Here is a 12,622-nt window from a genome sequence, read left to right as displayed (position 1 = left end):
CTGTTTCATTTTCCAAAAATTTAAGAAATGCTGTACAAGTTGAGATACTTCTTGTGTAAAGTCCATTACTGTCTCTGACAGTGGCAGCAGGAGACGCATTCTAGGGAGGGAGTGCAAATTGACTGCATTTTGCAGTCTGCTCCTTTTTCTCCCCACACACCCAAAACTACTTTGTCTTAGATGCGGCAGGTGATAACTTTTGACTTTGTATTCATAGTACCTCTCTACAAACCTGTTGGCCCGTGAGTTTTTCTAATACTTTCTTGAGATGCAGACAGTTAACCATCACTCAGTTTTCAACATGTCGGCATAAGTTCTTACCTAGTGGCAAACTTGTGTCCTCCTTTACTAATGCTCTCCCTGTTGTTGCTTAACATTCTTTTGAAATTCTAACTGCCACTGCACATGCAGCCAAAGATTTCAGAGACCTTTTGTTGTTGGCACTTTGATCTTGAGCTGTCACTGTGAGTTCCAATCTAAGCATCACATACATAAGATCTAGGGTTTTTTTTCCTCACAGCAGCAACACCCTACAGTTGTCTTTGAAGCTCTTCTGCCGTCTGTTTGACAATTCAATTATTCTTAACAAAAAGTCTTTCCAGATGCTCTTGATATCAAGACATATAACTATTACACTGAATTTAGTTTCTTCCCCAGTCTGGGAGATGTCACTGTTCAACCCTATTCTTTACATCACTGTTGAAGACCATTTAATGAAATTGTTTCTGCCTCTGATCTCTGAAGGAGGGATCTCACTTCTCAGACTTCCCTGTCCTGAAAAATGACTTTTAAGCTCTGGCCTTTGCTTTCTGTTCATTAGTGGATCTTTCACTCAATAATGGTGACAACTCTGATTCTTTAATGATGTACAACCTTGTCAGAGACTTTTTTAAAATCCCGGGTATGTCAACAGAGTCTCCTTTACTTGTGTGATTTTTCTTCTCAATCAGATGAGGCTGAATTTTCCCCTTGAGAAGCCGTGCCAACTTGTTTCCAACAGGCCACGTTTACCTGTACACTCACCAGCCTTGTTCTACCCTCTTACTGGGAATGAAGATATGTACATCTGTCTTTCCTAGGCACTCCTTTTGACTTCTTTTTGTAAATGGGAAATGTTTTGGCAGTCTTCCAGTCCCTTGGAAGTGTGGCTGTTCGCAGTGCTAGATGACTCAGTTTGGCTTGAGTTATTTAATTTCACATCGTACTTCCTTCTGAACTTCAGTAGATGGCATCCATGCCTAGAGTCTTAACTAACCTCCAACTTTTCTAAAGCTTTCTGTATATCTCCTTGAAGTTGAACTGGCTTCTCTGACATCTTTGCTCTAAAAAATTTGTGTCTCAAAATCTCCCCAGCATACTCAACAGTAAGAAGTAACCGGTACTGAGCTCCCTTTTTCACATTCTTGTGGTCCCACTGGTTGCCTAATTGATTCTCTGTTTTAAATTCATTTTAAGAACTTTGTATTACCAGAGTAAACATCCGTAGCAAAGCTTCATTTTGATTTTTTTCAACGCTTTTACATTCCTGTTTTTGTTTGCCCAACCTGTAAAATACTGCCTTCTTCATTCTTGTCATTTTTACAACATTTCCAGCTCTTAAATGACAAACTTTTGCCTTTGACACCTTACTTAACTTCCCTATTTTTATTTAGTTTCCTGTTGAGTTACCTCTGTCTCTGCCAGTCTGTCTGGCAGGTTTTTTCATGAATACTATCTGTTATCATTGATCTGCACTGCAGTTTGCAATGTGTGGGTTGTTACAGAAAATCTAATGTTGTTGCAGGTGGTCTGCTCTTTGCAGTTAATGGAATGCCTTATCCTGGAGAGTCAGAGCCAGTGCAAGGATTTGTGATGAACTTCTCTACTGGAGAGATAATTGATACTTTCATTCCACTTAGAAAGGTAAGGTACTGTACAGAGTTCCTGGTTATGTATATTTACGTTTAGGAGATTGTTGACAACGTTCTACTTCCGCAACTTTTGTAAGATTATTATAGAAAATATTTTCAAATGTTTGATTTTCAAAGGAGTTTTTCATAATAAGCTCGGTAAGAAAGCTAAAATATCAGGTTATACTCAAAAATTATACTACCTTCAGTGTGATCTCTTTGCTTAACACCATCAGTTAAGATAAGTTTACTTTATCGTTGGCAGAAAGTTACTAAAAACGAATGCAAAAGAAAAGTCAAGGTCCAGAAATATTCATACAGTTACATGCTAGTAATACGTCAGGAAGAAAATGGTATTCCTAAGCAGAAATAAAATTGAACATCATGGTTACATCCTCTCTTTGCCGAAGATTAGTGTGAAGTCTAAGTTGTCTTTATACATTATTATGAAAAAAAAAAAGTAAAGTAAAATTGTTGATTGTAGATTGTCTTAGACTAAGGAATGAATGTCAAGATTCCCATTCCTAGTTAGCTTGTACACTGATTTTGCAGTCCAGTTTCAAGTGATACTAGAGAGAGAGATTTATTCCTGAGTATAGCAAATTGCTGTGCTGCCTCCAGACTGACAAAAACTAAATATGTGGGCTTGTAATTAGGATTCATTATTTGTATATAAACACACATAGGGAATTTTGTGATAACGTTAGCACATCAGCAGTCCTTCTGAGGGCTTTTTTTATCTAACGGTTTTCAGCAGTGGGTTCATTTATAATTGCTAAGGTATTTTCATTATTGTCTTGAGAATCAGTGCATCATAGATAGTTTCAAGTATTTGTGCAGTTACAGATCCTTGGGAAAAATCACTGTGTACTTGAATTTTGTCTCCAGACAACAGAACAGGTATCCAGCTTTCATAACTTGATCTAAGATCAGTCTTTATCCTAGGAAAATCTTGAGTGAAATAAATGAAAATACTCCAAATTCAATCTTGGAATACTTTTGAATTGTTTTTGTGCATATAAAATTTTATAAAAGCATATGTGAAATAGACACGCTTCTTCATCTGGGAAAAATTTCACTAAGGAAGCTTATGAAAAACAAAATTAAAGTAGTGGAAATCTCTCAGTAATGTTTTCAAAGGATGACTGTACTGAAATTTTTAGTATGTATTATCTGTATTCCTAATTACTTCCATTCCATTTGGCTTATGAGAAACTTTACACACAAAGAAACATGACTTAGGATTAGTGATGATTTTTTCTCTGGTTTCATATGTTTTTGGTGGTAGTTGATTTGGTGGTACTTTTTTGGGGGGGGGGAAGTGAGAGGGGTGCTTCTTTCTTCAGTAGACAATTTGTTGTGTTAGCAGTATGTAAAGGATGTAGTTTTCAGTCCTGACATTTAAAATAGAATACTTAACAGAATTTGACGTGATAAATAAATTCACCGTATTCAATTTTCCAGGCTACTCACTGGAAGAAAAAATTCTTAATGTGTCAGTGCTACTTGTCAAGAAATTAGTTCTAGATTGAGTCAAGGCCTGCTGATGCAAGTTGGAGTATCCCTAAGTCATCTGTAAAAGAAACGATACATTAAGAATGTTGTTTTAGGGGGGAATCTTTAACTCCCTGTGTCCAGGCAAATATAGTAGATGTTCAGGAAAGGCATTTAGGAGAGAACAGCACATGCTTCTACAAAGAGACTGCCTTTTCCCAGTTTTTATTACAGGTTCTTTGGTTTCTCAGGGCTAGGAAAGTGAACTGCCATTTACTCCTAAAACGTTTTACTCTGGGGAACAGTAATAATTGCTGGGAAGAGACATATATTAAAAGCAGTGGCAGATAATTTTTAGTTCTTCTCTGGTATATAAATTATAATTTGCAGATAGAGTAGGTGTTGCCTTGGAACATCCTCAGCACTGTGGCAGTATATTGCTTCTCCTTGAAGTTCTTCATTTAATCAGGTTGCAGAAACCAAGGACAGTGATTCAGGTCAAGAAGTTAATTTGAAGTCTAAAGCCATGTGGAGGAGCCCATTCTGGAAAGACTTAGTATCTTTGGCACTGTTTGTTTACCCACCTCTTATTTTTATCTTCTCTCAAACAGATCAGCGCTTGTGCCTCACACTTGTCTGTACATCTTATGGTTAGGACTGACAGGCCATTCATATTTTAAGATAACATAATAAATGTATGATAATAAGCAATATCATCCTTTAATAATCATTCTAAACAATAATTCAAATCTTTTACGTATTTTGATATGTCTCCTATCTGTCACATATATGTATATGTATATATATGTGTGTGTATATATATATATATAGTGTGCTCCACTAAAATCATATATATTCTCTGGGAAATTACGGTTTTCCATTCATCACACTCCTAGCATGCAAAATGGGATCCTATATTCAGCTGTTACTAACATTAAATCTGTAAGCAATGATACAGTGGCACAGCATGCCAACATGCTTCCTTGAAAAAGGAACCACTTAGCTCAGACCTTCACTAGGTTTCTTGGAGGATGAGTGATCTAGTGCCAATGCTTAAAGCTGCTATGCTAATTGAATATGTACGTGCTGATATGTTGTATCTGGAGAATCTGTGCTTAAGAACATCAAGGTTGCTTCCTTTGCTTAAAAAACAGGAAATGCAAGTATACACTGGGGGTAGCCATATGATGCTATCCAAAAAGTCCACCTTCAGTAAGCTACCTTTCAATATCTCGTTTCACTAGATAAAATTGAGTACTAGAATATAAATATGAATTGTTAAGAATTAATGTATCTGATAATCTCCATTGATGTTATCCCTGGAGAAGGCAAGCAAACAATAGAGGTGTAATTCCTCTCCTTTCACTTGCATTAGACCTGCCATGTTTTCTAGTCTAAGAACTAGATATTACCATTCTCAGCCTTTGGAGTGAAAAAGGCCTCACGAATGTGTAGACACTGAAGAGTAATCTGTTGCTGCTTATCTTCACAGAGCTTTGAGATGCCGCATGATATTGTTGCTTCAGAAGATAAGACAGTATTTGTTGGAGATGTTCATGCCAGAACAGTGTGGAAGTTTGCATCCACAGAAAGTATGTTCTTTTTTGTTCTTAATGTCACATCCTGACATTTTGTGTTTTCAGATACATACCACTTATCTGTTACTGGTTTAATCACAGTGATTTCAGTACACAAAATGCTCTACCTACAGAAGTTCTGTTAGAAGAACATTCATCAGCATTACTGTATGCTCTGTTAAGGGGGAGTCCTGTATATATGAGGAGATATCAAAATGCATTTGCCCATTGGTATATCTGCCCCTCATTATGTCAGTGTGTGCTTAAACAAAAGTATAACTTTTATCATTTTGTTTTTGTGTGTCATATGCTGACAAGTCCACTGCTTCCTTTGAAAACTTTCTGGGGCTGAAATGAAATCATGAATCAGCTTTAAACTTCTTTTCATTTGTTTGGAATATGAATGTAGCATCCTTTGAAGTTCTATTCCCATCAAGTAGAAATATTTCTCAATTTCAATCTAGTAACCCCCAAACCTAGTAGCTTGACGTCAGGGGGAGAGGTATTATTAGTCAGACATCACTTTAGTAGGATTCAGAGAAGAGAATAAATGGAATAAGGATATGTAAGGATAATGAATAAACTTCAAGGGAATAAAAATATAATATATCATATGTCAACAAAAATATAATATACCATTACATCATCTTGTATTAAATATATATGAGAGAGAGAAAGTTTCGGGCTTCAGGGTGGTAGACAACCAGCAACAGTCTGCTGTTATAAATGAACTTCTGACTAAGCCAATTACTCCACATTTGTCTGTTTATAATTCATGGATTTTCCTATGGGGCACTTGGTATCAGATGCTGTTAGTAAAAGGAAACGGGACCAGATAAATTTTAAGTCTGAATGGATGTTCCTTTTTTTCTGCATCTAGTAACCTGAACAAGAACACTTCTAGGCTTTTATACAAAGAAATCTGAGAATAAGAACAAATTGAGTTCTTCATCACTTACACGTTCAGAGAGGAAAGTCCTTATTATTTTCTTTTTGGCTGAAGCTGCAGTATAGCACTGCAGTAGCTAAGGAGTCCTGGTTCAACCAGTCTTTAATCTGTCATGGTTTGTGTTGTAATTGGCAGTGTTAGTTTTTGTAGAACTCCCTGGAAGCCTTGCACATATCCATAAAGCCTAAGAATTAATTATTGCAAATACTTTTTTTATGAATCGAGGTCTCTTCTTTTTTAAGGCCTTGTGTGCTATTGAATAGTTTGTATTGACTCTACTTTCTGAAGTTCAAATGCTAATGGGATTGTTTACTATAGGATTGTACTGTATATTTGAGAAAGCTAGCAGGAAAATGTCACTGAGTGTCCTTCTGAAATGTCAGTTGTCCTGAAGAATGATTTTGTTTTACAGAAATGGAACATCGGTCAGTTAAAAAGGCTGGTATTGAGGTGCAGGAAATAAAAGGTTAGTCTGATCCTGAATGGAACTGAAGGAATCACAATTTTCATGTAGACTGTGTCCATTTCTGCCAAACGGGAGTAAAAAAATGTTAACTAGTTTGATTGTTTTTTTCACCACCATTTCATAAATAATATTCATTGATAAAATGAGCTGGTGCAGAAATTAAGAGAAAGCATCTTATAACCACATTACTTAGTAGGCACTAACTCACAACCAGTCAGCAGCTCATTTTCAGTAATGACATGTGCTCGCAAGCATGAAGATGAAAATTTAACAAGGGGTTTAATTTCACATCACTGTCTGCTTTGGTCCAGATTGGAATCTTTAGGTGCAGAAATAGCTCTGAAACATAACAGTGATAGTTGCTCCCCAGCAGCCTTCTCCTTATTCTACCATCCTCAACCAACAAAGAACGGTTTTTTGGGACAGCAATTGGTTCATCTTTCTGCACAGCCTTTCAGCATGCAGTCTCCTTGGTTGCATCATATATCAAAAAAAAAAATCATTCATTGTATTCTTATCTATTTCTTTCTAGACTTACTGCTTTTATTTTATCAGAATGGGAACGGGATAAAAAAGGACAATGTAGAAATTTAGTATGAGGGGATTAGGGAATGTACGTAGATAAGCTTGAAGGGAGTGAAATAGTAGTTCATGAAGATGAAAAGTAGTTTTAACCATTAATCTTCTGTCTTATAGACTTTTATGCTGGAGAGGAAAAGTTTATTTTTTGTTTAGCAAAATAGTGCCTGACAGCTAAGAGAGCTCTATTAAATGTTCGACTGTTCTTATTTGGTTTCCTTTGGTTGGATTCAGTACTTTTTTGCTTTACTTTATGCATGTGTTTGCAGACAGGGAAATGTACTAAAAGATCTCAACTGCCAAATGCAACATGTAGCAGAAAAAAAGTAGATGGCCATTACAAAGCAGTGAAATTCTTATTGTCAGAGAAGTTATCCTGTTTTATCTCTATCAGATCTCTACATCAGTACTCTTGAAGCATTCAGTAGGGGAAGTGCTGACAAGGAAGCATCCACAGAATAAATAATCTAGGGATGTGTCAAGGTATTTCAGCTTTTTTTAGGTAGATACCATGCTAGCTGACAACTCGGATGTTACAGAGAATATTGAAATAGTATCACAAGGGGTAAGAAACAGTTCTTAAGTAAGAATCTCTAGAGGGAAAATATAGAATCATAGAATATCAGATTCCCCAGGCTTTGAAAAGACCTCCAAAATCACCTAGTCCAATTATCTGTCTAAACCATGTCCCATAGTACCACATCTGAACATTTCTTGAACACTTCCAGGGACAGTGGCTCCCACCACCTCCCTGGGCAGCCCCTTCCAGTGCCTGATCACACTTTTGGAGAAGAAATTTTTCCTAATATCCAACCTGAACCTCTCCTGGCATAACTTGAGGCCATTCCCTCTCATCCTATTGCTGGTTATGCCAGAGCAGATACTGACCCCCACCTTGCAACACCTTCATTTCAGGCAGTTGTAGAGAACTATAAGGTCTTCTCTGAGACTCCTCTTCTCTAGACTAAACATTTCCAGTTCCCTCAGCTGCTTCTCACAAGATTTATGCTCCATACCCCTCACCAGCTTCAGTGTCCTTCTCTGAACAATTTCCAGGACCTCAATATCTGTCTTGTAGTAAGGAGCCCACAGCTGAACACAGCTATTGAAGTGCTGCCTCACCGGGGCCGAGTACAGGGGGATGATCACCTCCCTGTTCCTGCTGGCAACACGGTTTCTTATGCAAGCCAGGATGCCACTGAGCTTCTTGGCCACCTGGGCACCCTGCTGACTCATGTTCAGCTGAGTGTTGGCCTACACCTCAGGTTAGTTTCTTTCACAGTCTTCCAGCCACTCTGCCCCAATCCTGTAGTATTGCCTGAGGTTGTTGTGGCCGAAGTGCAGGACCCAGCATTTGGTCTTGAACATCATGTAGTTGGCCTTGGCCCAGCCATCCAGCCTGTCCAGATGCCCCTGAAGGGCCTTCCTACCCCCAGACAGATTTAAGTCCATTTCCCACCACTATCTGGGCCCAGCCCTCCAGATATTTCTTTACCTAGCAAAGATTATTTACCTGTCCAAGCCACAGGCTGACAGCTTCTCCATGAGAATACTGTGGAAGACAGCGTCAGAGGCTTTGCTGAAATCAAGGTAGACCACATCAGCAGCCTTTTCCTCGTCCACCAGGTGGATCACTTGATCATGGAATAGAAGGAGATTGGGTTGGTTAAGTAGGACCTGCCTTTTATGAGGGCTGGAGCTGATCAGCTGGTTGTCCAGCACATGCTGTGTGTTCTCACTCTTTTTCGGAGAACTGCAGCATTGCTCAGAGGTTGGCAAGGATACAGGTAGGAAAAGTAGTTCATGGCTATTTGAACAGAGAGTGGGTTATCTTTCTAATAACATTAGTTGAAATCTGAAGTGTCTGCTATTCATTCAGATCATTTTTTAATTGGATACAGAATAGAATCACAATTTATTCAATCTTTGTGATGTAGCTACCTTTTTAGACAAGCAGTTAGAGATTAAAATAACGTAGCTAGACAGTTTTAGTCATGAAAAAAGAGCATAAAGTACATGGTCTTTCATGCACTTGATACATTATGTAAAGGATTTTATTGAAACTGTTTTTCTCAGCGTAGGTGGACAGGAAATAGTTGGGAATGACTGGATAAAGCTTTCAAAAGCTCCTCACAGAGCCATAGCTCTTGCATGAGGCACAGCAGTTCTGAAAATGTAACCCTCAGTCACAAGTTTATGGAAAATAACTTTAAATGCTATCTTTTTTTTTGCCTGTGTAATACAACCATATGAGATTTCTGTATTTATTGTGAGAAAGTTATTTTCAAAAGGAGATACGCTTATTTGCAAAACAGAATTTTTTTTCAGGATCTGTCCATATTTAAAGTTAATTAATCAGTTAATTAAAGGCAAAACCCTGCCTGGCACCTCACTTTTCTGAGAAAAGAAAAAGGCATTCTTGCTGGAGAGTGCTATCATTCTTAATCTCTGCCTTACATTGTTCTTCTCTGAGGTTAGAAGTAAGCATTTGGAAGGAAAATTTTCTGCACCCAGACAGGACTGGAGGATGAAATCCCTCTTTAGTGAGAGCTAATTATGTCTCCATTTGCCTTTTGTTTCCTTGTCACTAAGCACTTCAGGCGTTCTAGTGGTTGTTTTCTTTAATTCCTCATTCTGTTGCTTGATGCTTATGAATTACTTACTGAAATTGTCTTCTTTTTAAAGCATCAGAAACAGTTGTAGAAGCCAGATTGAAAAACAACCCAGAACCAACAGACCCTCTAAAGAAGCAGGAAAAACACCATTTGGTTCGACAAGCGAGCACTGGAGTTTCCTTTGTTCTTATTACAACTCTTCTAATTATCCCTGTTGTTGTCCTGCTGGCAATTTTAGTATTTATTCGTTGGAGGAAGACAGCAGTCTATGGAGGTAACCATAAGTAACTGTACAAAACAAGTTTTGATGGTTCCATTTCAGCACATCTTTGAACATAGAGGGACATGAGTGTGAGGAGAGGTGTGCTGTCTCCCTTTACCCTTGTATGCAGGTTCAGTGATGTTGCATGCAAACTAAGCATTGGCGCACATATAGCAGTGACACCCAAATTTGTTCTTGCACCTCAAGCCACCATCCTTTCAGCATACATATCCATTGCTTACCTTTAATTGGTCTCAAGAGCGTGTTCATGTTGTTGGCTAGAGTCTACTAAAAGTGCAGTTTGATTTTCACTTTGGGATCTTTATATTGCTGAGAACAGAGGGATGTGGGTATTACAAATGCATGATCACGCATTGCCACAATACACCTTAATTCATTGCTCTGAGAGTTTTGCCTTGTGATTACAGTGCTACTTAAATATGTTTTTAATTCATATTATATAACAGCATTGTTTCTGAGAAGCTGATAGTCTGTAGTAGGAGTTTGATAATTACACTTTTTCTTTTTTGCATGGCATAAACAATTTTGTGAAGGTATTGTCAGTAAGCAAAGAAAACATACATGGAACAGGCAAATGATGGTTCTGCCATTGGCTCAGACATAGCATGAAAGAGTGGGCCATTCAGCAGTCTGATTTTACTCTGTTGCTGAATTGAATATCATCTTTTGATGTGTTAAAATCTCCCTCTGACTGTTTTCTGTGTTCAGGCGTGTATGGCACACCAAGCGTGCTCTCACTGGAATAATGCACTACTGTTCTCAGTGATTGCATTGCGTAGCAGCATCTTTGTGTTCCATAGTGGTTCGAGCAGTGAAATAGCATAATGTAGTTACACCAGTAAAAGTAAACTTCCTGCGCAGATTTATGGAATACAAGGATTACATAGAGCAATATTGGTTATGGCTTTTCTTTTTTTTTGAGATCAAGGATTGGAAGATTTACCAGGGACAAGGATGTTCTTTGTGGGGAGAGGGGTTGGTTCCAGCACACCCGAAGCAATTAACACATCACTGTCTTTTGGAAAGCATTAATCTCCAAAGGCAGACTGTGCCACCTGCAAATGTCAAGCTGTATTTTGTCCTGTGCCAGAGTGTAGTTGTTGGTTGTGCACATTTATAAACTGTGGGGTTCTTGTCCTTTCTGTAAATCCTTGGCGGTAACAGAAGTGAACACTTGAAGGAATGAAATTCCCAGAAGTAATTTACGTGGAAATCTTCTCAATGGCTGAAGTGCCGTACACTGAGTATTTATGGTATGATTATCACTCCTCACCTTAACTGAGAAGTTGAAAATTCAGTGTCTTTGGTGCTCCCAATCAATGTGTCCAATGTCTGTGCTCTGTGTTAAAAAGCAGAAATAATCACTGAATCATAGAATGTAATTTTTAAGGTCATTTTTGAAATCTGTGTTATTTTCCAGCTGATGGGGAGCACAAACTTGACTCAAATTCAGGCCGAATTTTAGGCAGACTTAGAGGTAAGTAACATCTAAGATCTTTTAAGCACCCAGTAGATGAAGGTTTTGATAACTTCCAGTGGAACTTTCTCAGAGAAAGTTCTGGGAAAATGTCTTTTCTAACTCCCTTCATCCAGCTGTATCTGCCCACTGGAAAGGACGTGGAAGACCAGAATCTGTTAATAATGCATCTGGTGAATAGAATGAAGTGCTTTGGGACAGTGGACAGTCTAGTAGGGGTGCAGACAGCCTGCATAAAGACTTCTAATGAAACAGTGTTTGCTGAAAATAAGTATTTGAAACTTCAAAGATGAGTTTCCTTCCTGTTCCATCATCTGTATAATTAGCTCTTGGTGCAGATCTTTAAGAACACTTTCTAGAAGGACTCCTTAAAAGAAGTATTGACTGTGTAGGTAGATGTTGATTTTCCCCCCCCTCACACTAAGGCAATTTTTTGACAGTGATTTCCTTCCCACAGGGAAAGGTGGTGGTGGCCTCAACCTTGGGAACTTCTTTGCCAGTCACAAGGGCTACAGCCGAAAAGGGTTTGACCGACTCAGCACTGAAGGAAGCGATCAAGAAAAAGACGAAGATGATGGCACAGACTCAGAAGAAGAGTACTCGGCGCCTCCACCCCCACAAGCACTTTCTTCTTCCTGAAAACAGCCTTTGAGTTCTACATTATATGATTCAACCCAGAATGTCAGATTCCTTTTCCCTTAAGCACGTTTAAGATTTTGTGTATTTAATTGTAAACTGTACTAGTCTGTGTGGGGCTGTACACTGGTTTCTTTAGTTTTTGTTTGGTTTTGGTTCTCTTTTTAAGTGGAGGAGTGTATGGAAGTTCCATATCAGTGCTGTTGTTTTTTATGTGACCATCTTAATAAAGCATACAGTCGTCTTATGATCGCAGCACTGATTTAAAGCAGTAGTATTTTCTCATAACAAATTGGGGATCTTTTCTGTATTTGTAAATAAATTGTATTACCTGCTTCGAGAAAGTATTTTTCCTATAAATATTCAGTTGCCAATTTCTTTTTTGTGCCTTTCCTCTTCCATGTCCTTAACCTGTTGCAGTACAGAGAAAATACAGTGCCACAAGAAAATGAAGCTGCTAAATCTTCTTCTATTTTTTTAAAATCACTAACATTATATTACATTGAAGGGGAAAAAAAAAAAAGTATCTATTTAATTGTTTTTTCTTCTTGACTTGATGTGTTTCCGGGATGTCTTATTTTTAGATGGTATCACTGTTAGAACACTATTTTCAGGAACTGAATGTAATTTGTGTAATAAAGTGTTCGCAGAGCATTA

The 12,622-nt window shown here is 38.1% G+C and overlaps 1 protein-coding gene across 11 annotated transcripts in view; it reads left to right on the top strand.

Moving 5' to 3' along the window:
* The window catches only part of PAM (peptidylglycine alpha-amidating monooxygenase), a 129,190-nt gene extending 116,568 nt beyond the window's left edge, over positions 1 to 12,622 (top strand). For 9 of the 11 annotated variants that reach the window (XM_040656383.2, XM_015280468.4, XM_040656384.2 and 6 more), the window contains 6 exons: positions 1,784 to 1,902; positions 4,876 to 4,975; positions 6,322 to 6,375; positions 9,640 to 9,843; positions 11,273 to 11,329; positions 11,787 to 12,622. In XM_040656383.2, the coding sequence (XP_040512317.1) occupies positions 1,784 to 1,902; positions 4,876 to 4,975; positions 6,322 to 6,375; positions 9,640 to 9,843; positions 11,273 to 11,329; positions 11,787 to 11,968 (716 nt within the window). In that variant the 3' untranslated portion in view covers positions 11,969 to 12,622. The remainder of the gene's footprint in view (positions 1 to 1,783; positions 1,903 to 4,875; positions 4,976 to 6,321; positions 6,376 to 9,639; positions 9,844 to 11,272; positions 11,330 to 11,786) is intronic. The other 2 variants (XM_040656387.2, XM_040656382.2) reach the window with 1 other exon arrangement.

The sequence above is a fragment of the Gallus gallus genome, chromosome Z, assembly GCF_016699485.2.
Source record: "Gallus gallus isolate bGalGal1 chromosome Z, bGalGal1.mat.broiler.GRCg7b, whole genome shotgun sequence".
Lineage (NCBI taxonomy): Eukaryota > Metazoa > Chordata > Aves > Galliformes > Phasianidae > Gallus > Gallus gallus.
This window is presented reverse-complemented; position numbering and strand designations above follow the sequence as displayed.